General features: G+C 33.8%; 1 protein-coding gene across 2 annotated transcripts in view; it reads right to left on the bottom strand.

Annotated features, from left to right (window-relative positions):
• Positions 1-9020: 9020 nt before the first annotated feature.
• Positions 9021-26851, bottom strand: part of LOC149556436 (Basic-leucine zipper (bZIP) transcription factor family protein) — a 34552-nt gene continuing 16721 nt past the window's right edge. The window contains exons 4-6 of one of the 2 annotated variants that reach the window (XM_089830746.1): positions 10443-10508; positions 10209-10274; positions 9021-10065 (exon numbers count right to left, since the gene is read on the bottom strand). In XM_089830746.1, the coding sequence (XP_089686872.1) occupies positions 9124-10065; positions 10209-10274; positions 10443-10508 (1074 nt within the window). In that variant the 3' untranslated portion in view covers positions 9021-9123. The remainder of the gene's footprint in view (positions 10066-10208; positions 10275-10442; positions 10509-26851) is intronic. The other variant, XM_089830747.1, reaches the window with a different exon arrangement.

Here is a 26851-nt window from a genome sequence, read left to right as displayed (position 1 = left end):
GTGGGGTTCGATTTGAATCAGTACTCCAAATTACTTCACCAATTTTAAACTTCTAACCTCAATTTGTTAATCTAATATACTCTTAACCTTTAACTTGTTGCAATGTAATGATAGTCTACCTATTTGCTGAAATATAAAGATGTAGAGTACAGATCAACAAAACAAAGCATTTATTATTAACAATATTTTTTTTTGTTTTGCAGAAACCCTTGCTTAGAGATAAAAATTGTAGCACATGGATGGTAGCCACAACTCATCATTGTAATTGATAAGCTTTCCTTTTTAGGAGTGACAATGTTGTCACCTTCTAATTAATTCACCATGTTAGGAGTGATTATGTCCTGCTAAAAGTATATAACAATCCTATTTAAGTTGTCATGTCCTTCCCCGATGAAATCTAATAATAAATTAATAATTGATATATTAATAATAAATTGTAACATAATTTATTATTAATAAAATAATAAAAGAAATGACGTATAATCTATGTCATAATAATAAATTAAAATAATAAATCATAAAATGCTAAACAAAAAGTAAATAATAAAATGCTAAATGTAAAGTAAATAATAAGCTTTTTAATACAACAAGAATATATATGTATGTATGTATGTATGTATGTATGTATGTATGTATGTATGTAGTGAACCATAAATTAATTAATCAATAATAATGAATCTATAATTAATATATATTCAATATAGTAACATAGTATATTATGAATTTGATAATATTATTATAAGCACATTATATAACTTTGTGCGACTATGGTTATGAACCTAATGTCGTAGATAAATAAAAGAATGTAGAATATATGTATGTCGCCCAAGAAACCACCTACAAATATATTGGTTTGCATGCCATTAATTATTAGTCCTTGCCTATACATAGGCAGGGAACTAGTGTTCCTAGTGATGGGACACAATTAATTTTTATGATTAAAACTAGAGAACTCTAAAGTTCAAAATTCAGTTTATTTTTAAATTAATTGTTAGTGACTAATTTATGTTTTATGATTGGTTGGATGAAATTTTTATAGGGATATTTTTTTAATTTAAAAATATAAAAAATTAAAGTTGTTCAATTTCTCCAAAGTTCTCCAATTCTCCATAGGCTACTATTGAGGACCCTCTCCAAATTGCCTCCTGAAGATTTCACTACTTCATCAAACCCTGCACTACTTCATCAGACCAAAGGAAAACATAAGGCTAATTTGTAGATCATTATATCAAGTTATGGAATTCTCCACCATGGTTGGTCGGTTCAATATGTTGGTTTTATTCCCTACAAATACTAAGACAATATGATTTTATTACGCGGCTATAGAAATGGCTCCACCCAATAAGAATACCTTAGCTGAACCATTTAATCCATCCAAAAAAGTGGTTCTCTGCATTGATTGGGCCTTAATGGTAACGAACCTCTGCCAGCATCATAAGAGAATTATTCACATGGAATAAGGAGTTATTTTACTGTGATTTCTCCCTTGTCATGGAATTTTTTTAGCTTGAATGCACTCATAGGAAAGATGGGGAAATTAAAAAATAATTCTCCAAGCAATTATTGTCCATAGATGATGGAAAACAAAACGTTCTCGATCATTCTTTTCTGACTTATGAGTGGAACAAAATTGCCCATACTCTTAATTTCCCCAACTCAAATTCAATGTATTCCATTATTGAATTTACAATTTAATATTTTAATTGTTTGTTGTTTGTCTTTTTTTTTTATTAGTCCATGCCATGGAACTTATGTTCCCAAGTGCTCTACTCAATTAATTTTTTTAATCATGGTTCTTGTTTTTCTAAAAGTTCAAAATAGATTTATTTTAAAATTATTTCTTAATAGATTATTTTTTAGTTTTTATTGGATTTTTAGTTTTTATTGGCTCTTTCTAATTTTCCCAAGTTTAATTAATTTTTCACAAGAGTTGATAAGTTGTCATATTAGGAGCTACAATGTTGTCACCTTTTAAGTGACTGACCTTGTTAGGAGTGATTGATACCCTATTAAAAGTATCTAGTAGTCTTATTTAAGATGTCATGTCCCCTCCCCAATAGAATCTAAAACTAATTAATAAATTAATAATTAAAATATTAATAATAAATTACAACATAATTTATTATTAATATATTAATAAAAGAATTAATGTATAACCTATATATCATGAAACAATATTGATATATACTCAATAAATTAGATAATCAATAATTAATATATATTCAATACATAGTATATTATGAATTTAATAATAATACTATAAACCTTTTTGTTTCTTAATGGCTCTCGTGAAGGTTGCTGCTCATGGTGGATTTCAAACTCCCACTCTAGCTTCTCCCGCCCATCATCTGCTAGTTGATTCAGGGAAGGTTCTTCATTCCCAAGGTGCAACTCTAGATGCTCCTCCTATTGTGGCATGGATTGTTCATGTTGTTCTTTCTCCCATTGCCCCTATTGTTTATGTTGTGCACCATGTTTCTGGGTCTCGGGCTGCTATGGAGAGATCTACTATCTCGTATGCAGATGTTGTTGCTTATGAGATAGGTATTGGTGGTCCTACTGTGAAGGGGGGGTTGGTACTAGTGGTCTCGTTGTGAAGGGGGCTGCCTATCCGACTATGCCTATTTCTATAAGTAACCCACTTGTGCTTCACCTAGATTTATATATTATTGATGAGATCAACACATATGAGGTGGATTACTCTGCTACTATTGCTATTTTTCATTTTAGGGGTTTTTTTCCCTCTCTTTCGGATCTACATGCTTGGATCTCCAAATATTGGAACCTATCATTTCAGATTTAGTTCAGATTTACCCTGTGGCAAGGGATTTTTTCATTATGAAATTTGCAAACGCTAAAGATAGAAAGTCTATCATGTGTTGTGGTTTCTCTTGGGAGGAGAGGTTCCCCTAGATGGTCAAACCTTGGTATAAGAATTTTGACCCAACTTCTGTATCCTTTAATAAGATTCCTCTGTGGATTTGGTTGTTGAATCTTCCCCTTCACTTGTGGTTGGATTCAGTCTTGGAGGCTGTGGGGGAGGCCCTTGGGGACTTTTTGTTGGTTGATTCAGAGTCTTCCAATGTGTATAGGACAACGTATGCTCGCATTCTCGTGGAGATTGATGTCTCCAAGGGACTCCCTGAGATGATTACGTTGGCCTCCCCTTTTGGTTCTTGGATTCAGCTTCTTGATTATGAGGGAATTCCCTTCAGATGTAGGAAATGTCATAAGACTAGCCATCTTGCTACGCGATGCTCCTCTAAAAAGGTTAGATCAAAGAAATCACCTTCTTGGTGATTGAGGGTTTCAGATGATCACTACACAATTTAGAAAGTATCCTCAATTGTGGATGGGAAGGATAGCTCTTCTCGAATTGATCTTTCTTTGATGGAAGATTATGTTGTTGGCTCTGATGATTCAAATGTTGTCCCTATGGTAGTGACTCAGAATGTTGTTGTTGTCCCCTCTTTTATTGTTGGAACTATTGGCTTGAATGTTGTCCCTTTGGCGGATCTGATTTAGCATGGTGTTGTTGTCCTTTCTTCTATTGTAGTCCAAAACATTATTCCCAGTGTTATTTTGATGTTTTATCTCCTATTGGGAGGGTGTTGGGGGTTGGTTGTGGGGTTGATTTCCCAGATTGGTAGAATATTGTTGGGAAGGTGGAGGATGGATGGACATTAGCAAAAGGAAAAAAAAGTTAAGTCCTCCAAACCTTCATTTGATATGGCTTTACGATCTCAAAAGATGGGACTAAAATGAAAATCTTGATGATCTGTAATGAATAAGGTTTCAGGTCCTTTCAGAACCTATTGCTCGCCTATACTTTTAGAGGTTTTTCCTTTTTGTCAGGCTCTCCTAACCTTCTGTGGCCTGTTGTTTTTTTGTCAGTTTTGGACTTAATGTATGTTTCTTTTGTAAAATGTTGGGTTTCAGGCACTCATTAAAACCTTTTTTACTTAATCAAAAATAATAATACTATAAACACATTTTATAATAAATATGTATGACTATGGTTATGAATCTAATGTCATAAATAAATCAGAGAATATAAAATATAGGTTTGTGGCCCAAGAAATTACTAAACATAGCTACTGTGATCATAAACAAAGATGAGAAGTTAACGAAACACGAGGCTCATTTCACCTCCAGAGATATCAGTTGAGATGTCATTGATTATTGACAAGTATTCATTATAGCTACACTAGAGAATAATAAACATGTTCATGATGACAACAGCTATAGTAATCCTTCAAGCACAACAACGTATAAATTAACAAATCAAAACCCTATTATGTTTTGGAGATTCAACAAGAATCAACAAAATCATTAGTAATGAACGACGTTAGATCATTGAACAATTTCTCAGTACATATGAGGACAATTAAACAACATACACTAAGGTTTGATTCCTATGCTAAAAGTGTTAAATAGTCAAAGTTGACTTTTTTTTCAACCTTAATTTCTTCCTTAATGTGTGATGTTTAAGGGTCGTTGTAGATATAGCATAAAGGTGATGTATAAGATGATTGGCAATACTCTAAAATGATATGATTAAGGATAGAAAACATTTAAAGAAGAGGTGTGATGTTTACATAGCAAACAAGAGATTGGTTATGAAGAATTGTGATCTCCTGAAGACTAGACATGACATTTGATTTCAGATAGACATAAATAACTATTTAGGAAGATATAAATAGAATGGATATCAAAGAGGATAAGGATATATAGAATAATATTAGAGATAAGTTGGACAGGAAAAGAACATCACGTCAACCTCTAGCAATATATATCTTAGAACGTACTTTGTGTACAAATCTAGAGTTGTAGATTGCATAGGAGTAAGGAGTCAGTATAGATACACTTTGAAACTAAACACACAAGGAACAAAGATAGTGAGCCATGCCAAAACATTTGTGGTCATAATAGGAGCCACATATATTTCTAGACCAATGATAATTTTTGTTTGTATACAATCAATAATATCAAGAATAAAAAATTGGTTCCCAATCACCTACAACAAGGGAAATAGGGATAGGAAGTGAAGAGGAATAAGCAAGGCAAGATTAGATAATATATTTAAGCTTACACCATAAGTAGACATATAGATTATTATAAACATGAATTATAAATAAACATCATGACAAAGTAAATTAAATACAAAAGATATTAAGAAAAAATTCCATTGTATGTACACTAAGAAACCTCAAGCATACGTGTCAAATCATAAGAAGGAAGATATCAAATAATAATAATACCATTATTCTTAGACATATAATATTCATTATCATTTGACTCCTTGATAAGGAAGGACATAAACACTTTGAACGATCATTTACATTTTGGATCAACATACATACAATACAATCTTTCATTCTTGAAATTGAAATATAAGAAAGAAGTATTATAGGTGACTTAAGAAGGGGACATAACAAATGACTACTTTATTAAGAGATGGTATCCCACTTTTACAGTGTTCATCTTGTTAAAGGAATTTATAATCAAGATTTTTAATTTTTGGATTTCATATTTATTTAAGTAATTGTAGATATACTTTTTTGTATATATTTAATTATTATTATTATTTTCTATGACTTATTAGTTCCACTAATTTTGAACTGTTTTAATTTACCTTTTTTATTATTAGGTTGGAGTCTTGTCTTTTCACTGTTGCACTTTTCTTCTCTCTCCTCAACCCCCCACCCCACCTCACCTCACCCCACCCCCACCCCCACCCCCACCCCCCATGTTTTCTTTATATGGTTTGCTAGATCTGCAATCTATCATTTTTTGTTCTTCTTGTTCTCTTGCATCATGATGATGGATAATGTAGTATGATCTGAAACGTTGATGGTAAAAAACTCTTCACAATCAAATCCAGAAATTAAAAATCTCATTTACATGGATTGTGGAAATCTAATAGATCTAATTTATAATCGATCATGTTAAAGACTTTCAGTCTTGTTAAGAAATTGCTAAGAAAAATAATAACAAGGGTTTGACCTATAATTGCCTTCTCAAAAAGCTTATCAAATCCCCTATGAATTGCCTATGTCCAAATAATCATTTTGTAACTTCTGTAAGATCAGCTATGTAATCGCTCCTTGATTCTACATTGATTACTCATTTATTATTTTTCATCTCATCCAACTCATTCTTCATTAGCTTCTCTTTTTATTATGTTTTTGCCTTCGGTTAGAAAACCTAATTAGGGTTTTAGAATCATTCTTTAGCTTCCTCTGGAATTCTCCTTGTTCTCAAACTTTCCAAAATCTCTAACCGCATCTTATTTGAATTATGTCATTCTTGAGGTGTAAAATAACTTCATTTTTATTTGCTAAAGTTTCCTTCAATTTGTCACTAAAACCTATTCACAAATCTCTCTAAACCCTTTCAATTGATTCCTTGATCTATTTAACATGTTTCAATAGTTTTCTAGATTCAATGAATCTCATTACATCGTGATCGAACATCAATTTTATCAAAATTGTTATTACTATTACCCATTATGTTGACTAATTGATAGGCCTATTTACCTATTTGCTTAATTTGTTATTTATCGATAACAAACTTTTCTCCTTTGTATTGATTGGTCTTGTATTCTAGTTTACAAGTAACACTTTGCATGTTTGTCTTTACTTTCCCATCATGTTTGTTGATAGTGCTTAGTTCACTTGTTTGCTGTTTTCACCAATAAGGTATTTTTGTTTACCTGTTGTCTCTACCTATTTACCTATTGATATAACTTCTCAATAGTGACTTCTCCTATACAATGGTTTGCTAGCAATTACAACCATAGTCCAAAATCATCATCAATAGTCATATTATGATGTTCTAATCAACATTGTTTGTTTCCCCTATAGTGTGCATGGTTGAATCTCCCATGCCATTGCCAAATCTAACCATTCTCGTTCCTACCAAATTTGTCCATGTACAGTTGTCAAATATGTCTTCTTTGATCATTCCATTGACTGTTGTGAGTTGTCTACTTATAACTGAGGTTTCAAGTCCACATCATGAATTATGATGCCACGTCAATATGTTTTTTGCCAAGGTGTCCAAAACAACCCAAATAAAAAGTGAGACCAATGGTCTTGCTAAAAAAGTTACCCATACTTGTGTTATTGATGTGGCATCACATCATTAGTTTTTTTAACGACCAAGGGTACATTTCATTCATATATGGGTAGTCATCATCATACTAACAACTTTGAAATCATAATTATTGGTGTAATGTTATTAAAAAAAATTAGACAACATACCAACAACTCCTACAAAAAACTAGGATGCATTGAGGTGTTGGGTCTTTTCTTCTAATGATGTACAATAAAATTCTCCTGGAATTTAAGGTCACAGGATTCACAATATTGGAAATAGCTATCTAACTAAATATTTGCAATTTGAGGTCACAAGATTCACAATGTGGGAAATGCTATCTAGCTAAATATTTGCAATTTAAAGGTCACATGATTCACCATTTTGGAAATGACTATTCAACTAAATGTTTCACGTGTCGTGACATTTTAAATTATGTTTTTAACATTTGTTAATTAAATTAAAAATCAAAGACAATAGCTCTGTGGTTTTAAATGTATCAAGTTCAAACATGAGGATTCATGATGTTAAAAATGGTTATCCACATAAATGTTTGCAATTTAAGGTCGCGAGATTCACAATGTTAGAAATGGCTATCTATCTAAATGTTTACAACTTAAGGTCAGAGACTTCACAATGTTGGAAATGACCATCCAGCTGAATGTTTGTACCTGAAGTAAGATTTTAAATGACATTTTTAACATTTATTAATTAAATTAAAACTCAAACAAAATAGAACTGTCATTTTTAATTTAATTAATAAAAAAGGTTTAAAATGTCAAATCAGGTTCAAACGTTCCGCAGATAGCCATTGCCCACAATGTTCAAGATTCCGTTTTTATTTGACCACCCCTTACACGTATTCGTTGAATACTATACAAAACATGCTAGATTTTTCCCCGACAGTTTCTCAACTTTCTTTTGTACGTGCGTGTTCACATGGGCCTGAACCGACGAGACCAGTCCCATCGCTCCAGTCCATTATAATTACCTTTAAAATGAAAATCTATGAACATTTTCTGCAGAGAGTTGAAAAAATACAAAATTGTCTAATCTGTCATTTATTTACACCTCTCCAATGCTCCATAGAGTAGAGTGAAAACACATGCATAGAGACGTCCAAGTTAGATTAACAGTGTGTTAGGAAGTTTTAAATCAATGGCACTATCATGGCGGAGCCCCGAACCACAACATATGCTTGCGTAGACAAATGAGTGGTACACTGTATCGAGTTTGAGGTTCATAAAAATTTAACAGACGAGTTGAGGACCAAATCCTTGATGGAATGGATGTACCCCTTTATTGTGGCATCTAGACCAGAGGTATGCCCCTACCATGATTGCAGAAAAAAAGGCCAATTTATTAAAATCCCAATAAGCATATTGTTGTATACACCATGAAAGAGCTTTATCAACAAGCCAAAAGACAAACCCAAAGAGGATTTTTAGTAGCTGGTAAAAATGAGTAACTTTGGAATCTGTTTATATAATTTGTTACAACTTTCTTACAGGAAATAATAAATATGGGGAATTCTATATATATTATGAATTTGCTGCAACTTTTCTACGATGTTCTGAAATTGGGGAATTTTACATTTAAAAGGTGTTTAAATGAATAGTGTTCAAACTGATTTCTGCAATAACTACAACTAATCTGCTTGTAGCGTTGGCCCTTATTTTCATACATCCCTTTTATAGGAAATGAATGAGGGGCAGAATCTGTAGATGTAAAGCAGCAGCTCCAAAAGAATATCAAGGACCACAAAATGTAATTAAGATATAAATTGGATAATTGAGCTGTTTTAACCAAACATTCATTTGATTTGACCCTGGATGATAGATTAATCATATCATGAAGCTTTCTTCTAAAATTCAAAGATGATTTTAGAAGATGCATAAAACTCTTCACAAACAACTGAACCATGCAGTAGTAATTTCTTCCATTCTATTAAATTAATAGATCGACCCAAAAACTAACTATAGAAAAAAGGAATGAAAATTTCCACAAAATTTCAAATGATATATGTCAACAGTGCAATTTAAGTTGCCGAGCTTGAATATGTTTACTTCTTGTAAGCTCTTTCCTTCTCTTCCTTGCATCAGATGCCGCTGCAGCTCCTACAAGTCTTTTTTCCAAATATAAAGAATCTTCTTGCACACAAGTTGGCAAGTTTGTCCCCAAATTTGGGAAGCTGCGACAAATTAGTGGATTGGGTAGTCCTTTTGATTGTAAAGTCCAATATCCCCAGTGATTAGATGTATGCATATCATAAGGGAGACCGCCATAAAGAACCTTGTTCTCGTTTGATAATGTTATGGAGCTTGATGAAGTGTTGATTGGTAAAACTGAAATCGTCCTTCCAAATATATGGGTTTGAGGATTTATGTCTGATTTTTGCAAAGGGCTGTCAATGGAGCTTTCTTGAAGCATTTGATTTTTGGGACTATCCAGATCCTCTAATCCAGGCATTGTCTCTGCCTTTGCTTCGACTAAATTATTATCACCATCTACTCTGACTTTCCTATCTGAGCCACTGTCACATGCCGAGTAAGCACAAGCTGCTGTTGTGATCGCAGGTTTTTTAGTGTCTAATGCAAAAGGTTGAACAGCTAGAGAAAATGGTGGCATATAAGGAAGGAAGAGTGGAGGCGCATGCGATTGGCTGTTTCCATAAGGGTTTGTGCACATATTGGACATCATGTTTCTATATGCTGTTGGAAGTGTATCATTTTCCATGGGTATTACATGTTTATTTTCAGAAACTGATGTTTGAGTAGCACTTGAACCCTGTATAAAGGGAGGTGCCCAAAGAAATTGGTGCAATGGCATTCCATTGTCATAAATTAGAGGTGATTGCTTTGATGGTAAATCCAACGTCTGAGTGCATGATACTTCAGAATCCGATGGAGTTCTGCACACTTGGTCCTTTGAAGTTGAGGACATCTGCATTGTCGAAACCTTCATTTGCTATAAGAAAAGACAAATTATACAAGTCAATCTAGTTAATGTAATAAGGAATCAACTTCTGATTCATAACTACAATGAGAAAGGATAGCAAAGATGATTTGTTCTATCCTTTTTTATTTATTTAATTGATTAAGCTAGTTTACCTGTTCTTTGAGTTGTTTGTTCCTATCTTTTAAAGAGTTGCACTCCTGCATAGCCAGCTCTATTTGCTATTCTCATTCCACCAAAAAAAGAAATCATAGGAGCTCTGTTAGTTCATTTAAGCTAATAAGACAATCCTTCAAAAAAGATGTTCCTTCTAACTATAATGATTACCAAAAACATGGCATATGGCCATCAGGTGCATATAGAACTATTGCAATGTAAGAAAAACAAACCTGCTTCATAGTTTCATTCTCATGTGCAAGCTGAGCTGCCTTTTGACTTAGCTCATCACGTAAGGCCTTCACATAAACGGAATAAATTGTTTAACTTAAAAGCACAAGAAAAATTTATCCATCAGCTAAATGTAAATCAATTCTTGAATGATCCTTGTTTTGTTGATGCAAGAGAAATGTATAGAAACTGAGATGAAACCTGTTAAGGATTTTTTCTTTGATAAGAAAGAGATGCATTCATAAAACTAAATGGGGTAAACAAGAAATAAATAGAGTAAAGGGAATAAATCACTGATAATGTCAAAGGTGCCAGTGATAACAGGAGTGCCATAGAAGCCAATATTCCTCCAAGAATAAGAAAGAAAAATTCTGAAGAAACATTGAATACATTCAAGCAAATATTTAGGGACAAAACCTAGAAAAAGAGGTATGTTTTGTCTCAACTTCAAGTAAGTTAGGATATTCAGTCATCTTCTTAGAGTTTACGTGTATTAAAAAGTGTACAAGTATATATTAAAATTTCTTAATGCAATTTAATTTATTGTCATGTAATATTTCCACACTTCTTTGAATAAAGGAAGGTGCTCTAAAGTACTCAGTTTATTGGAGTGGCTAGGAAAAATGAAGAATAACAGATTTTTCCATTTCGCCCAATTTTGCTACTATGAATAGAATAATGCATTTGATAGAAAACTAATTTAAAATTGCTCTGTTGTTCGTGGTGCTTTGCCTGTGCAGGCCAAAGGCATCCTAAAGGTTTTAGCCAAGGCTTCCACTGTAGAGTAAAATAGAGTTTGCATGATTCAAATTACAAGAAACTTTTCCCAAGTTTAATGGAGATAAAAAATAAATGAACTTTGTCATAAAATAGATGTTCACGTTATTACAGGTGTTCATTAGGAAACCTTGAAAAATACACATATCATGATAAGACAAAAATACTGCTATATTCACCACTTCTTCCTATGCATATAGGTTACAATCCAGCCAATAGCATTCATCAACCTCCAAGCACCGGGAGACCACTTAAACTGATCATCACAGATTTCAAGAGGGCCATCTTTGAAAGAGAAAATGGCATACTAGAGCTTGAATTAAAAAGTGGGGTACACCCACTTGCTTTGAATCTAACCAGCAGTGTCTGACCCATAACTGTCCCAATTATTACTATTGCATGAAGGTCACCGTCTGACTATTTTTTCAATAAAAGCCAAGTCCCAACCTGTGCAGAGTTATGTCCAACTGTCAAGTTCTCCTCTTTCTTGGACTGTAACTGTTGTGGTTTGTATTGACTTACTTACTGAGGTCAGTTTGAATTTCCCTTGTAAACTTACCTTATTAAAAACCCATGAAAGCCTTTGTCCAGATACATTGTAGAGAACTTTCATTCCATCAGTAAAGTACAATAATGCACAGCTGGTCACAACCTACACTCAGATCACCATGAAAGTGACTGATTGAGAAGAGTGAGTTCTTCCTTTAAAGCAATAAAGGAATCCCCTCCTACATTCATATAACCAGCATCAAGCCATCCCCTGCAACTGCTACCTCTAATTCCTGTTGTCATTCGAAAAGGCTCTTTGCCTCACCAAAAAAGAGGACACGCTAGCATATTATCACCTCCTACAATCCATCTAACCTGCAGGATGGAGCAATTGGGACAACTCAGGCTTAATGAAGCAATGCAGACAACCATCAGACAGACTTGAAGCTTCCAAACCCACGGCTCTTTACCTGTCACCAGCTTCCAATCATGAGTAATGTCATCCTGTAATGATGCCCAGATATGCAGACAAATCTATAGCTTATAAGTTTTAGCATTTGCTTGTGAATGAACGAATAAATAGAAGCCTTGCATGTTTATTAATCGGTCAGGTAGATAATCCTTATATGTGTGCACCAATTCCATATCAATCCGTTTGAGCTAATTTTTATTATTTAACCTGGCCTGTCTCATTTTCAGCTTAATGTTTTTGTAAATTTTAGTAATTAATATCGTCTTTTCTGATTACAAAGACAAATATGCGCACAACTTTTTTTTATCTTTTCTATCACTTTTATTTAATATTATGTCCAATTTTGGACCAGTGATTGATTGTGTCACTGTACATGCTTTAGTTAACCACTCTAATTATACTGACTCCACAGTTGATATATTATTTTCTAGATACAACTTAGAAACCAGATCACAGCTCACAGCTTGTTTGATTATAAGATGGAATCCAAACCTCCAAGTACTGCCTCAGCCATCGCAGTGAAAGATTTAGTATTGATTAATTTAAAACGCATGCCTTCAGAACTTTTGACCACAGTTTCACACTTCAGTAGAAATTTTGCATACCATTGCAGACATCAATTAACAATGAGCTATTGAATCAATGCTTTGCCACTTTTGAAGTTGTGACAATGTCCAATACTAAAGACATTACTTATCATTGTTAGTGTGGAAGCAAAGCATATTCACTTTTGAGCAGAGTTATCTAGGGATCCGACCCTGGCCTAAAAACCACTGTACCTGTCCCCAAAATGTTTCCCAGACATGGGGACGGCCAGAGGACGTCTCCCCACCATACCCAAATTCTGAAAATTGCTAGGAAACATCCTGAAAACTCAGGGATGGCACTGCAAGGTGTGCAGGATGTACAAGCATCCCTTGAACAGTGTGGACATGTCTGGGACATCCCCTGTTGTCCTTGGGATGGCCAAGCGACCCAGGCCAGGCAGCACTTTTGAAAAAAAAAACTCATTTAGACTAAGAAAAAAAAAGTTTCTTTATAAGTATTGACAATGAATTCTTTCAGACTGCATATAACAGTACAACAAGCAAGTTATTAAAAAAACTGTCACTACTTTGCAGCGTTCCATGACTGGCCACGAGTCAGGTGGGTATCCCAGGTTGGCAGGCCAAGCCTTTCCCGGCAGGTCATTTTGACCCTGACCCGTGAATCAGAGGATCAAACTCTTTAACCTATGTTACTGAGTCAGTGGGTTAGTGGCTGACCTGCCAAGTCCGTGGGATCCATGACTTGACCAGCATTAATGTAAAATAAACATATGATAAAAAGAATTTATTTATTTCCCCTTAAAACATTCAATTTGAGATGCAAAAATCACATTTAGAAATTGCATTTTTCTGACTTTAGCAGTAGTGTTTTTGGCATCTTAAAATTCAAGAAAATGATGCATGTTGTTGGGTGGATATTTTGCAACCAACAGTTTTAGGTAAAATCCAGTTGCAAAATAGGATAACCAGCCACAGCATGTGAGACAGAGTCTCTCCTACCTTAAAGGGAAGGCTCCACCTTTTCACCGTTCCTTGGATCAACTCAAGGTAAACAAGAAGTCGAGAGATTTTGTAAGGGGTATTACCAATATTCTTTCCTCTTAGCTTTTGAGAAAAAATCCACTTACCTGCTGAGCAAGTAATGGGCAAGATGAAACCTCAAACTACACTTCTATCTAAAGAAGTAAATGGTGATACCTATAAACCAACACTAACTCAAAGGCTAGCTGAAAGCGTACCAGTTTGGCTCTAAGTCATGTTTTAACCTATTCTATTAGAATAACCTCTACCATTGGGGAACAAAGACTTCCAGAAGTAACGAATTCTAACTAGTTCTCGTGAATTTAAGATGGTAATACAAGCTAGAGTCAAAGCTCTTAGTCTATGTGTTGCCACAATCGCTCCCAATCAAAGCTTCAGCTCCGATTGCTTCTTAAATCACTATGCTCTATTATTGAACACACAATAATAACATGAATCAAAGACAATAGGCACAAATTATAGTCAAAGCTTCTAATTTGCTCTATCACAATTGCTTCCAATCAAAACTTCGAATTCAATTTTTTATTTTATTCACTTTTCTCCCAAATACGTACTACATAATCAAAGTTATACTTGCACAAGTTTGGCAGAGCTGTTTTGTATACAACAAAAGATGATTTTTACAATGAGGGGGCAGGGGGCACTCCTTATATAGGCAAAGGAGTTGAGAAAAAGGTGGAGGAAAAAGTAGGAGCAACTCAACCAACTTTGACCCGATCTAACTAACAAGAGAAATTATTGGATTACATGTAATTACACATTTTCATGTAATATGTTCTCTTCAATTACAAACATGAAAGAAGAAGAAGAGGAAGAAAGACGGAAAAGAATTGAAACAATCTTAGGGATTGTTCTAAATGGCCTTGTTGTTGGTGATGCAATCCCATATGGTAACAGGATCGGGAGTTCCTGTATTTCGTGCCACTACATTCACCTTGATAATCATAGTGTTATGTCTTTTGATAACCTTTGACTCTCTTTGATAAATTGTCCATTGTCGTTTGAAATCTTGATGTAATCAAGTTTTTTCTCATTCAAGTTGTCATGAATTCTCCTTTGTAGATTGGCACATTCAAGAGTCTCTAACACTTTGAAAACCTTCTTGATGGTGTTCAGATTTAAACTCGGATAACTTTCCGACAAACATCTACTTCTTTTTTTTTCGAAACAAAGTGCTTGGCACATTCCCACACGAACTCAGGTTCTCGAACAACCATTGGGAAAATGAAGATCAAATGAATTAATGCTTTTTGAGAATCAAAACGTCTTCTTTACTTGATATCTCTATTTTTTTGAAGAAGTTTTGACATATCTTGAAGAATGTGCTGCAACATGAAAATAATAACATCTTACATTGAGATTGAATCCTTGAGAACTTTGGGATTTGAGTTACAATGACTAATCCATGAGGGGTGGGTATTCAAAGTACAGATTAGACACTTATGGAACACATATGATGGCTGAAAATGAACCCAAAAGCATATGTATTTGGATGGAAAGGGCCAAAGTTGGACTTGGAAAGATGGATTACATGTGGGCAATGATGGGCTTTCATGGGTGTTGGTTTCCAAAACCGCAGATTGGAAATTCAAGAGCCTACCACTTCTGCAATAGGATTCCACAATCAATTCTAGCCAACAAATGGAAATCACCTTGATTCCCCTACACTTCAGGGTCTACTACACCTAGGCGGGTAAACCTTCTCGAATCTGATCACTTAGTTCAGAGCTTTTCTAAAGCAAATTTAAGCTTTGGAGTTCTCTGACTAGCAAGGTCCTTGAACTCGATCAAAATAAGGTTAATTAAATGTTTGAAATAATTGAATGTTTTGTATAAGATTTTTCAATGGATTTGATGCTTGTAGGAGAGAAGATACAGATTTTCTGACTTCAATAATAAAAAGACCAGTGTCTTTGCTCATTCGGATAATAGAATCAACTTTAGTGAAGATTTTCATGTACAATTTTATAATGTTCTACGCACTTATACTGCCAACAATTAAATAATCAAGATGCAACAGATCAAATATATGTGCAATCTTAAATTAGTCAGATTGAGCTTTAACTCTCCTAGTAGGGAGACAAACTGGACATAGATATGGAAAGAACATGCTAAATGACCGTGTCCACTTATCTAACATTTAAATTGTACACAAAATTTCAAAAAAAATTACAAAGGACGAATTATCTGCAGTTTATATCTCCGTGCCATTTAGAAATAAATAAAGCACATTTTATTTTATTATTGATATATAATATATGACTTTATATTACAAGTCATATTATGCTCCTTATTCCTCCATACAATATATGAATGCTTCTTGTTGAATGTCTTTTTCAATGTCGAATATATCTTGTTCTCTTATGATATATATATATATATATATATATATATCTTTTAAGTTTGAAATTCACTTTTCTTTTATATAATCGCTTCTCTTAATTATTAGTTCCTACCAAAGGCAGTATACTATTTCATTCATTGAATGCAATTTTTCAATTAGATTAACAAAGCAAATGAAAAAATTTAAAAGTTTATATGGATCTTATAATGTGTATATCTATTTTTCATTTTTCCTTATTTTATAAATGACATTTTGTATTCATTCTATTGGTCCATACTATTTTTGGTAGCGAGAAAAATCAATTTTCCTTAACAAAAATACGCATATTTTTCCAACAACAATAATGACATGCAATTAATAATAGATTTATCTTTTTCACAATTGTGACAAATTAATTGAAGTTTCCAAAAAGTAATTTTGTTATCTTCCACCTCACTACTTAAGACATAAATGCATGTTTAATCAATAATAACTAAATCATTTTTCTTACCAAAGATTGTAAATATATCAATCTAGGTTATTTTTGAGTTTAAATTTATTTAAAATCTTACTAAAAACTAATTATCATATCATTTAAAAATACATTTACTTAATTTTTTCATCACAATAATTTAAAATTATTTTATTCTAATTTTAAAATTAAATTTTTTTATTCCAAATTATAATTAAATTAATTAATAACAAAATTATATTTTTATGAATATAATGATTTGATAAATTTTTACTAAAAATATTTATAAATTTTCTTACAAAAAAATTTAAATTTAGTCTTTAATGTTTTGAATTTTTTATTTTAAATATATTATTAGTTCTACATTGTCCCTTACTTTTGTCAAATGCAAAATGCTAAGTTTTTTCACACTATGTTTAACTAGCTATTTTTTTTCAATCTTGTTTTAATTCTTTTTCGCATTTTAAAATTTGTAAAACTAATATTATTCTTCAAACTTACTAACTCTTTTGTTGATTTGGATCAAGTAATCAACAATTTATATTTTAAAATTTAATATTTGAATTTATATTGAAAAAGGTAGAAACAAATACTTCATTGATTTAACTCAATTTTATAATTGTGATTTAAATATTTCTTAAAATAATATAATTCTTAATTATTATTTTAAATTATTTTTCAATTATCTCTATTCATTGTCTTTATAATAACATATCATTCTCTCTCTTATAAATCTCTTCGTATCCTTCATTTCTATCTATAAATCTCTATTATAATTATCTCTCTTTTCAATCTGTCTTCATATATATATAAATCTCCATTTTTCTTCTTTTCTAACTATTACAAGGAATATATCTCTTTAACTCTCTCTTCAATGTGTCTTTAAAGTACAAATAATAATGTTTTTATTTTTTGGATATACGTGGCTCAACAAAATAATTGCACAGGTGGAATCCCATATCGTATCACTTATTTTTATAAATGATCCATTCATCGCTTCTTGTGAGTCAGAAGACCTTCACTCCAGCAACTTTGTCATTGCTCCTTTGTCACCGCAATGTACTTCCATCGGTGTAGTCTTCCGAGCTTCTTAAAATAACCTATAAATTTTAGTGGCCAACACTCCAACAACATTGTGGCTAGCCTAGGGGCATGAAGTCCCATGCATTTAGCTATTAACTAGTAATAGGATCACTATTTCATTTTCATCAATGCACATCTGTTAGTTTTTTCCTTACTGCTTTCCATCTTATTTCGACTTTTTATTTTTTCAACTTACAACATTGCAACCATTATGCAACCATTATGCATATGGCAGGAACTATGATGCTTGCGTCTAGCACCTTTTAATTAAATCTTTAATTATTTCTCAATACATTATGGCATTCTTCATTTAATCGTGGAGATAAGCCTTGGCTATAACATTTTTAATTTTCAGACCTTCGATTAACATTCACGCCCATTCTCTGCCCGCGTTGGATTATTGGAGTTGTGACCGCCTATGGATGAGATTGTGACAGAGAATTTGATAGAGCAATGCCATTTCTGACTGGTGCTAGACAATCTTGACATGCCGTATTTGCCAGAGGGTTATCACCACGCAAACGCTAGATTTCTGGTGGATGTGAATTGGTTGTTTTGAATGGAATTCTTGAGAACCTCTTGCGTTTTCCCTTTGACTGTACTCGTTGCATATGCTCTCAGTTTTTATCTCCTATCACCGTCTGCCCTTCTCCCTTGTCGTTTTCACCATTACACATATACATACAGAATATACTGCCGTCTATACAATTAATGATACAGTATGCATCAAGTTTGACTCTGGATTTCACAAGTCTCTTTAGCGGGTTTCAGTATGATGACAATCTGTTGTAACGTCTGCCCTCTGATCGGGCAAGTTTTATATATACAACATTGATCTGAATCTCATTGAGACTTCTTCTGCATGTACAGTATTTCCTTGGTCTGTTCTGAATACAGAATAAAGTGGAACAAGGACTTCATTCATTCCTTGGACATATCGAATGGTTCATCCTTAGCAAATATGAACAAAATACACTTCATGGTTCCTTGATTGCAGAATTTCCCAAAAATAAAAGCCATATCTGGATGTGTGCCTTAACACTGTTGTTATTTACCTCTGCAATCACCAAGCTTCAGGTATCCTGTATCCTACTGTGGATAATCTCAAGGATGTTATTAGTCAGAGGAGTCCAAATCACGTTGGACTTAAAACTTTGCATCTGGGGTGGTATCTGGACATGAATCTTTGCCTAGAAAGGAGAACAACCAGTAAAGAAAACATTTATTTTTTAGATGAGGATTCATTTAAAATTTTAGAAGTAAATGAAATGCTGGAGACATCCGTGGGAAAGATTAGGAACTCTGAAAACTGAAATTCTTTGTCAGGTGGATAAGATAGAATCAAGTTCACAAGAATGTATGAATTAAAGATTCAGCTTCTCGTTCTAATATACACCAAGCAACAAAGCAGTCCATTGTCCAAAAGTTTGTGAAAATCAATGGGCAACCAACTTAGGCCTTTCAAGAAAATACATGTGCAGAGATGTTGTTTGGGTGGCTTTGAAGGGTTCATCCTCATCTGCAATGATTGATGAATATTCATTTCTGCCAAGTGTTCCATCTCACGGTTTGTCCTCAACTACAGCAACTGACCCATCAGCTAGTACTATAACAATCTTGTCGTAGCAATGATTATAATTTCTTCATAAATTGCTCACTAAGCTTCATATATCTTCTCAAGAAAGCTTCAGTATAATCATCACCCATGGGAACCTTGTCTTAATACTTGCCATTAATGTAATCCTTATCTTCACTTTTGAGATCCACGAAAATAATTCTTTCTTTTGGCATTTATGACTGTATTTCAATCATAAATCTCAAACATTGTTTTTATATGGAAACCCTAAATCCGATGAAAATTTGGGCTGCATTAGTGGGTATGACCAAGAATGCAAGTTAGGATGCATATGAATGCGTGCAAATGATAACTTTTGACTTCAAAAGAGTGACCTTTAATCAAAAACGGGTTCTCTAGATGTCATTACACGTAAAGTGGATTACATGTAAAATGAACATGCATTTAGGTTTGGAAGATGAAAATACGTGTAAATGGGAACGAAGGATGAGATTGCATGTAAATATGGATGTAGGGTGAGAATACATGTAATCGCATGTGGAGAATGAAATGCAGTGTGTCATGATATGGAAAGTGGAATTACATGAAATTGACTTGAAGTGTAATTGCATATGAAAGGAATAGATGCAATGTGCCTTGGCATGAAATGAAATGATGCACTTGCATGTGATGATGGAAGATGGAGTGAAATGAAACGTTTTTTGGGAAAGAACTTGCAACTTCTTCCAAATGAAGAAAAACAGAAAAGCAAGCAAACAAACAACAAAAGCAAACACAAAAGAAACATGTCAACAAGGAAGATAACTCAACATGCAAACTCGAATTTGGAATTTAGGGAAAAAACCATAAGTACGAAAATGACTTTTCATCATTTTTAAAGAGAAAATGCACTTTTCATGGCATCTATATCAACAAGTGTGTAACATCAAGCTAAAACATGCATCAAATCAGCAAGATAAGCATGAATTAATTAGCAAAATGGAAAATGTCCACTTACTTGAAGATCAATATGTCAAGAATGAAGGGAATGAAGTTCCAACTTCGAAAAATTCTCAAACAAACTTTTCATCATTTTTAAAGAGAAAATGCACTTTTCATGGCATCTATATCAACAAGTGTGTAACATCAAGCTAAAACATGCATCAAATCAGCAAGATAAGCATGAATTAATTAGCAAAATGGAAAATGTCCACTTACTTGAAGATCAATATGTCAAGAATGAAGGGAATGAAGTTCCAACTTCGAAAAATTCTCAAACAAACTTGGACCTTTTCAACCTTGCAATGATGAATTCGAAAAGAGCATCCAATGAGATGTTTTTGGATAAGAATGCCGAAAACATGCCCTAAAATCCCTCACAACTCCAACGTTTTAAATAATGCAAGCTTATGGGACGTTTTTCATTAAAAACATGGTTTCAATCTGCCATTACATGAGTTGATTTTGGCATTGAATATCAAAAATGTGACTTCCAATAGCTATGGAATGCATTAATACCACAAAACACCTCTCCTATATGCAAAAATGTGATCCAAAAATGGCCAAATCTGGGCTTTTTTTGACAAAACGTGCCCTAAAATGGAATGAAAAATGACATTTATTGAATGGAGATTCAACGTTTGATGCATGGAAATGCATTCAAATGCAAAAACGACCCTAGGTAGAAGATTTCCTTAACTTGGAATGAAGAAATTTGGAGATTCCAAGCAAAAATGTGTTCTTGGAGGGCAAGTGCATAAAAATATCTCTTCAATCTTCAAAAACAGATTTCTTGGAGACAAATGCATGCATTTGGAGACATATCGCACCTTTTGGGTGCCATTACATGTTTTAAAAACTTAAAAAATGGCTTCCTCATCAAAATTGCACCTTTTGGATGCAAATGCATGTTTTAAAAACTTTAAAAATGAGTCTATAGGCAAAATCGCACCTTTTGGGTGCTATTGCATGTTTTTAATTTTGCCCAAAAATGACCTTAAGTGCAAATGCACCTTTTGGAGGTCACTGCATGTTTTGAAAACACGTGTAATATATGTCTCACCTTTTGGGTGTCATTGCATATTTTAAAGCACATGTAATGACATGTTTTGTGTTTTCAAATCACATTTTTATTCAAAATCACACCTTTTAGGCGCAATTACATATTTTGATGAAAATGTGCTTGTAAACATGTTATGCACAACTTAAGTGATAAATTAAGCACATGTAAATTTAATTTTTGAAAAATTATTACTCAAATGAGTCATAAATAATTTTTACATTATATAGTTAATATAATATGTACAAATATCATCTTAAAAGTAAAATTTATCAAAATGTTTTGATTTAAAACTCAAAAATTAAATAATAACCATATAGTTAATATAGTCACTTAAGTGAAAAATTAAAAAGCAACTCAACTTAAAAATATAACATAAAGTGCACTATAGTTACTTTAAGTGAAAAATCAAAATGATAAAGCAACTTAGAAACATAACATAAAGTAAAATTATGTTACATTTTTCAAAAAGTGAATGCCAACTTCAAAATATAACATTATATTTTTTATTCATTAACTTGCACCTAAAAGGTCCACTTTTTCAGCACTAAAATAGTCATATCTTTTGATTGCAAACTCCGATTAAGCCCTAAGATCGAATCGAGGGGAAAATCGTAAGCAATGACTTGAGCAAAACCAAAGGACCAAATGCCAAAAAACACAAACTAAAAAACGAGAAAAAGGATGTTGAAGGCTTCAAAAATCAAACATAGGCTCAACAAACAGAAAAACTAAAAAGGCTTACGAAAGCCTTTAGTAAAAAGATTCATTATATCAATTAAAAATGATTGATTGATCAATAATAACCAATTAAATTAAGAACTAAACTCAAAGAAATGTGAAACTAACTTGAAAAAGTTTTGTACTATTACGTACATTTTGTAGTGACAAAATGCAGGACAACACATGCCAAGGATTCTTAAGCTTTATTCAAACTATCTTCTTTTTTATGATGTTAATGTGTCTTTAAGCTTTATTCGATAGTGGGTGCATAAAACAAGTTTTAAATCCTTAAAAATCTCAAAATTTCAAGGGTTTTTTCACTTTGTCGAGTCATTGGCATGCCATTGCCGAGTCATAAGTCAAGTCCGCCTTGCCAAGTCCGAGCTGAAGTTGAGTCTGGGAACTATGCTACTATGCATAGAAAGAAAAATTACAACTATAGAATAAGAGTATACAAGTATAATGCTTTTCTAACAATAGGAAAACATACAATTGCATAGTATGCAGTTGTATGTTTGCCCATTGTTAGAAAAGAGTTATAGGATACAGTCGTGCTACACACTCAAAATCATATAGCAGATAGTTGTTAGGAAAGTCTAAAGAAAACATTACAGACTTAGAAGTTGCATCCTTTTGTCATTTTGTGCCAATAAATCAGAGTTGGGTTGGCTCTAGGTTGATTTGGGTCATTTTTGGAAGGTTTGGTGAATTTCGAAGGTTGCATCATAGTGTCATCTTTCTTTAACAAACCTATATTATGATTGAAACTGTATAGCAGACCTATTTATATTAATATCATTCCACTTACAATGAGTTGGAAGTGTAGTCTCCGGGTTGCAAACCCGATTTAGATCATTAGCGAATGTGGTCTAGAGAAAGAAGAGCATTGGGAGACATACTTGATCCACTGTCAATAGAATCCTTTCTGTAGTCAATATCAAACCTGCAACAGTCAACTCCAACACAGTTTCTGTGGTATTTCATGTTGATATTTTATAAGAATGTTATTTCTTGTACTAGCACTACTGTGTGAATGATTATCTTCCAAAGCAATTGTAACGCTATGATGTATCAGACTTGGATGATAGTAGTATGTTTCAATTTAGAAGGCATTGTTCTTGTTGCTATTGACAATGAATTCTGAATTATGTGGTAAACAGTCAACTCCAACACAGTTTCTGTGGTATTTCATGTTGATATTTTATAAGAATGTTATTTCTTGTACTAGCACTACTGTGTGAATGATTATCTTCCAAAGCAATTGTAACGCTATGATGTATCAGACTTGGATGATAGTAGTATGTTTCAATTTAGAAGGCATTGTTCTTGTTGCTATTGACAATGAATTCTGAATTATGTTATTGGGTGTATTTCAGTTTGTATGTTATTTTTAAATATTACATGCATATTGACAATGAATTTCAAATTATGTTATTGGTTGTGTTTCAGTTTTATATGTTATTATTTTAATATTACATGCATATTGGCAAAGAATTCTGAATTATGAATGCATCTTGAGTATTGACTAATGAAATGTTGTATGCTATGGTTCTATGATGTTTAAATGGCATGCTTCATCCATGTTTTCGTATGAATTTAAAGTATATATATGCAAATTTTCCTATATATTTTAAAATTTCCCTATTATTTATATGTAATGTCCCCAATTTTTAATAAAAAATTTAATTAGGTTAATTAAATAAATGGTCCTAAAAATCAAATAATATCACAAGCACTTATTTAATTAATTGGTTTAATTAAAAAAGGGGTGCACTCTTTATTTTATTTTGTCATAACTTGTCGACCTGTCGGCATTTTTGTAATCCTTCGGGAAGCTTCCTTGAAGCCCTTTATATGGCCATCTTGGAGGCTATTTTATGTATGTGATTTGGATTATTTAATTGTATGCAAATTCCTGTTGAAGTTTTGTGTTATTTGTCATTTCGGAAGTAAGAGATATTCCCTATTTGGCTTTTACAGCTTCGGTGGGATTCAACCCACCCTATTCTGTCCTCTATACTACTTGTTTGGATCTGGCAAGTCTGAGTTCCATCTTCGTCTACAATATAATGTTGAGAATTGTCTACAATTTATAACATCTTTGTATTTGGCTTACTTTTGGTATTTGGTGAATATTTGGCATTAAGTGATTCATAGTTGTCTTCAATTAGTTGAATTCTCACATTATTATCTTCATTCCCCGTGGCTTTCGCCTCCCTTTCCATAGCCTTCAAATCCCTCTCACACAACATTAGGTTCCCTTCGGCTCAGCATCAGGCTCCCTCCAACACGGCCTCGGCTACCTCCAACGTGGCTCTTTCAGGTGGTTTCCCTCAGACACTTTCCATCGAGTGGTTTCCCTCAGGTGGTTTCCATCAGGTACTTACTCTCAAGTGTGTCGTCGAGAACATTACAGTGGTATCAAAGCTAGTAATCTTGCCAGCCTGTCAAGTATTAAGTTCAAATCATGGTGCCGAGGGATGCGTTGGTTGAGATGTTGAAGAAAATCAAGAAAGATTGGGTGACTGGTGGATGGGAGGGAGACATATCTCTAAAGGATTATATAGATTTGGGAATGAAGTATCCGTTGTCTCAGTGCAATAAACTCTTCAACAATGGTCTAAAGCGGGAGATTGATAAGTGGCTACAGGATGAAGTCATACAAGCACAAGAGGAAAATAAAGTCACCTAAGGATTTACAAGAATCTATTGCTATGCCTAAGTGGAAAGCACCTGAAACTTCCAAATGACAGAAACGATGAAGAAGATGTCTGCACTTATTTCATCAAACCAGCACTCGTCGATCACATCGATGAAAATTTGGGCCCTATTGCTGATCCTCAAAAGGAGCAAGCTCTACCAACAATTGTTCAAATTCATGGAGATGCTACAGATGATTCCTTGCAAGAGAAACCACAATTGCTTGAATATGGAGTTTATCCTTCAGTTGTGCCCGTCTTCAAGGCACTATCAGGCATGGAGGTTGTGTTTGTTGTCAAGGCTATGTGTTTATCACCGAAGCTATGTCCATCTTCCTAGTCATGTCCATCGCCAAGGATGTGTGTTCATCACCATTATTGTATTTGTTGTCATGTCCATTGTCATCATCATCGTTATTTCTTTTGTCATTATCATATCTGTCACCGTCACTGTGTTAGTTACCATCACCGAGTCTGTGTTTGTCATTGTTGAGCCTGTGTCTATCGTCATCGAGTCTATGCATGTCATCATCGTCACTATCGTTGTGTCTGTCATCGTCGTCAAGTCTGTGTCCGTTGTTGTCGTCAAGTTTGTCTCTGTCGCCGTCAAGTCTGTGTACGTCATCGTCGTTGTGTCCATTGTCATCATTGTGGCTGTCTATCATCGTCATCGTAGTCGTAGTTGTGCCCATGTCATCGTGGTTGTCTCTGTGGCCTTTGTGTGTCTGTCACCGTGGCTACATCCATCGCAGTGGCTACTTCTGTCGCCATGTACATTACTAAGGAGATATTCATTGTCGAGGCTCTGTTCATCGTCAAAGTTCTATGTGCCACCGAAGCTCTATTCGCAGCTGAAATTTTGTTTGTCATCGAGGTTCCATCTGCCACTGAACTACTCTCTATTGAGGCTCTCTCCGTTGAGGTACTTATGGTCGGGGTTCCCTTTGCTGAGTTACTCTTCGTCAAGGTTCCCTTCACTGAGATACTCTTTGTTGAGGCTCCCTTCGTCGAGGCACCCTTCACCACTCCTGTTGCCGAGGTACTTATGACTGAGGACCCCTTCACTGACATACTCTCTACCAAGGCTCCCTTTGTCGAGGCACATTGGCTATGTGACTGTAGAACCTACCTGTTGTACCGCCTGCATACCGTCATCAAGTCTCTCCATTAAGGCTCCCTTCAATGAGGTACTCACGGTTGTGACTCCCTTCTGTGAGCTACTCACGACCAAGACTCCCTTCATCATTGAGGTACTTTTTGTTGAGGCTTTATCCACTAGGAATATTCTACAAGGTTTATCCAAAGGGCATTTGTCAAACAAGAGTATAATGGTGGTCACTATGGTCATGTCAGAGGCTAAGTTTGTGCTAGCATCAACGTCTATGTTTATAACCATACCCAAAGTGATTTTTGAACATGACAATGTAAAAGATTTCATTGATTGGCATCATTGGCATCATACTGACAAGTACAACCATGTTTATATCAAAGTGTTGCAGCGGAAGTTGGATGACTATGTGTTGCAACAAAGGTTTGATGTCAACTCACATGATCTAATTGTGCATTTGATTTGGGATCCAGGAATTGATGGTGTGGATTGGATAGTGAATTGCTTGAGGACAAGCAATCTTTGGGCGGCAAGGATTTGTAATATCCCCAATTTTTAATAAGACATTTAATTAGGATAATTAGATAATGATCCTAAAAATCAAATAATATCACAAAGACTTATTTAATTAATTGATTTAATTAATAAAGGGACACACTCTTTATTTTATTTTGACGTAACTTGTTGGCCTGTTGGCATTTTTGTAATCCTTCAGGAAGCTTCCTTTAAGCCCTTTATAAGGCCATCTTGTAAGTTGTTTTAGGTATGCAATTTGGATTATTTTATTATATGCGAATTCTTGTTGGAGTTCTATTTTATTTGCCATTTCAAAAGTGAGATCTTCCCTATTCGGCTTTTACAATTTCGATGGGATTCAACCCCACCCTTTTCCGTCCTCTATACTACTTGTTTGGATCTGGCAAGTTCAAGTGTCATCTTTATTTGCAATATAATATTGAGAATTGTCTAAAATTTATTACATTTTTATATGTGGCTTACTTTTGGTATCTAGTGAATATCTGGCATTAAGTGATTCATAGTTGCCTTCAATTAGATGAATTC

The sequence above is a fragment of the Cupressus sempervirens genome, chromosome 5 (genome assembly GCF_028749045.1).
Source record: "Cupressus sempervirens isolate cs-2001-9-10 chromosome 5, ASM2874904v1, whole genome shotgun sequence".
Taxonomy (NCBI): domain Eukaryota; kingdom Viridiplantae; phylum Streptophyta; class Pinopsida; order Cupressales; family Cupressaceae; genus Cupressus; species Cupressus sempervirens.
The sequence above is the reverse complement of the archived record's forward strand: the minus strand, read 5'-3'. Positions and strand labels throughout refer to the sequence as shown.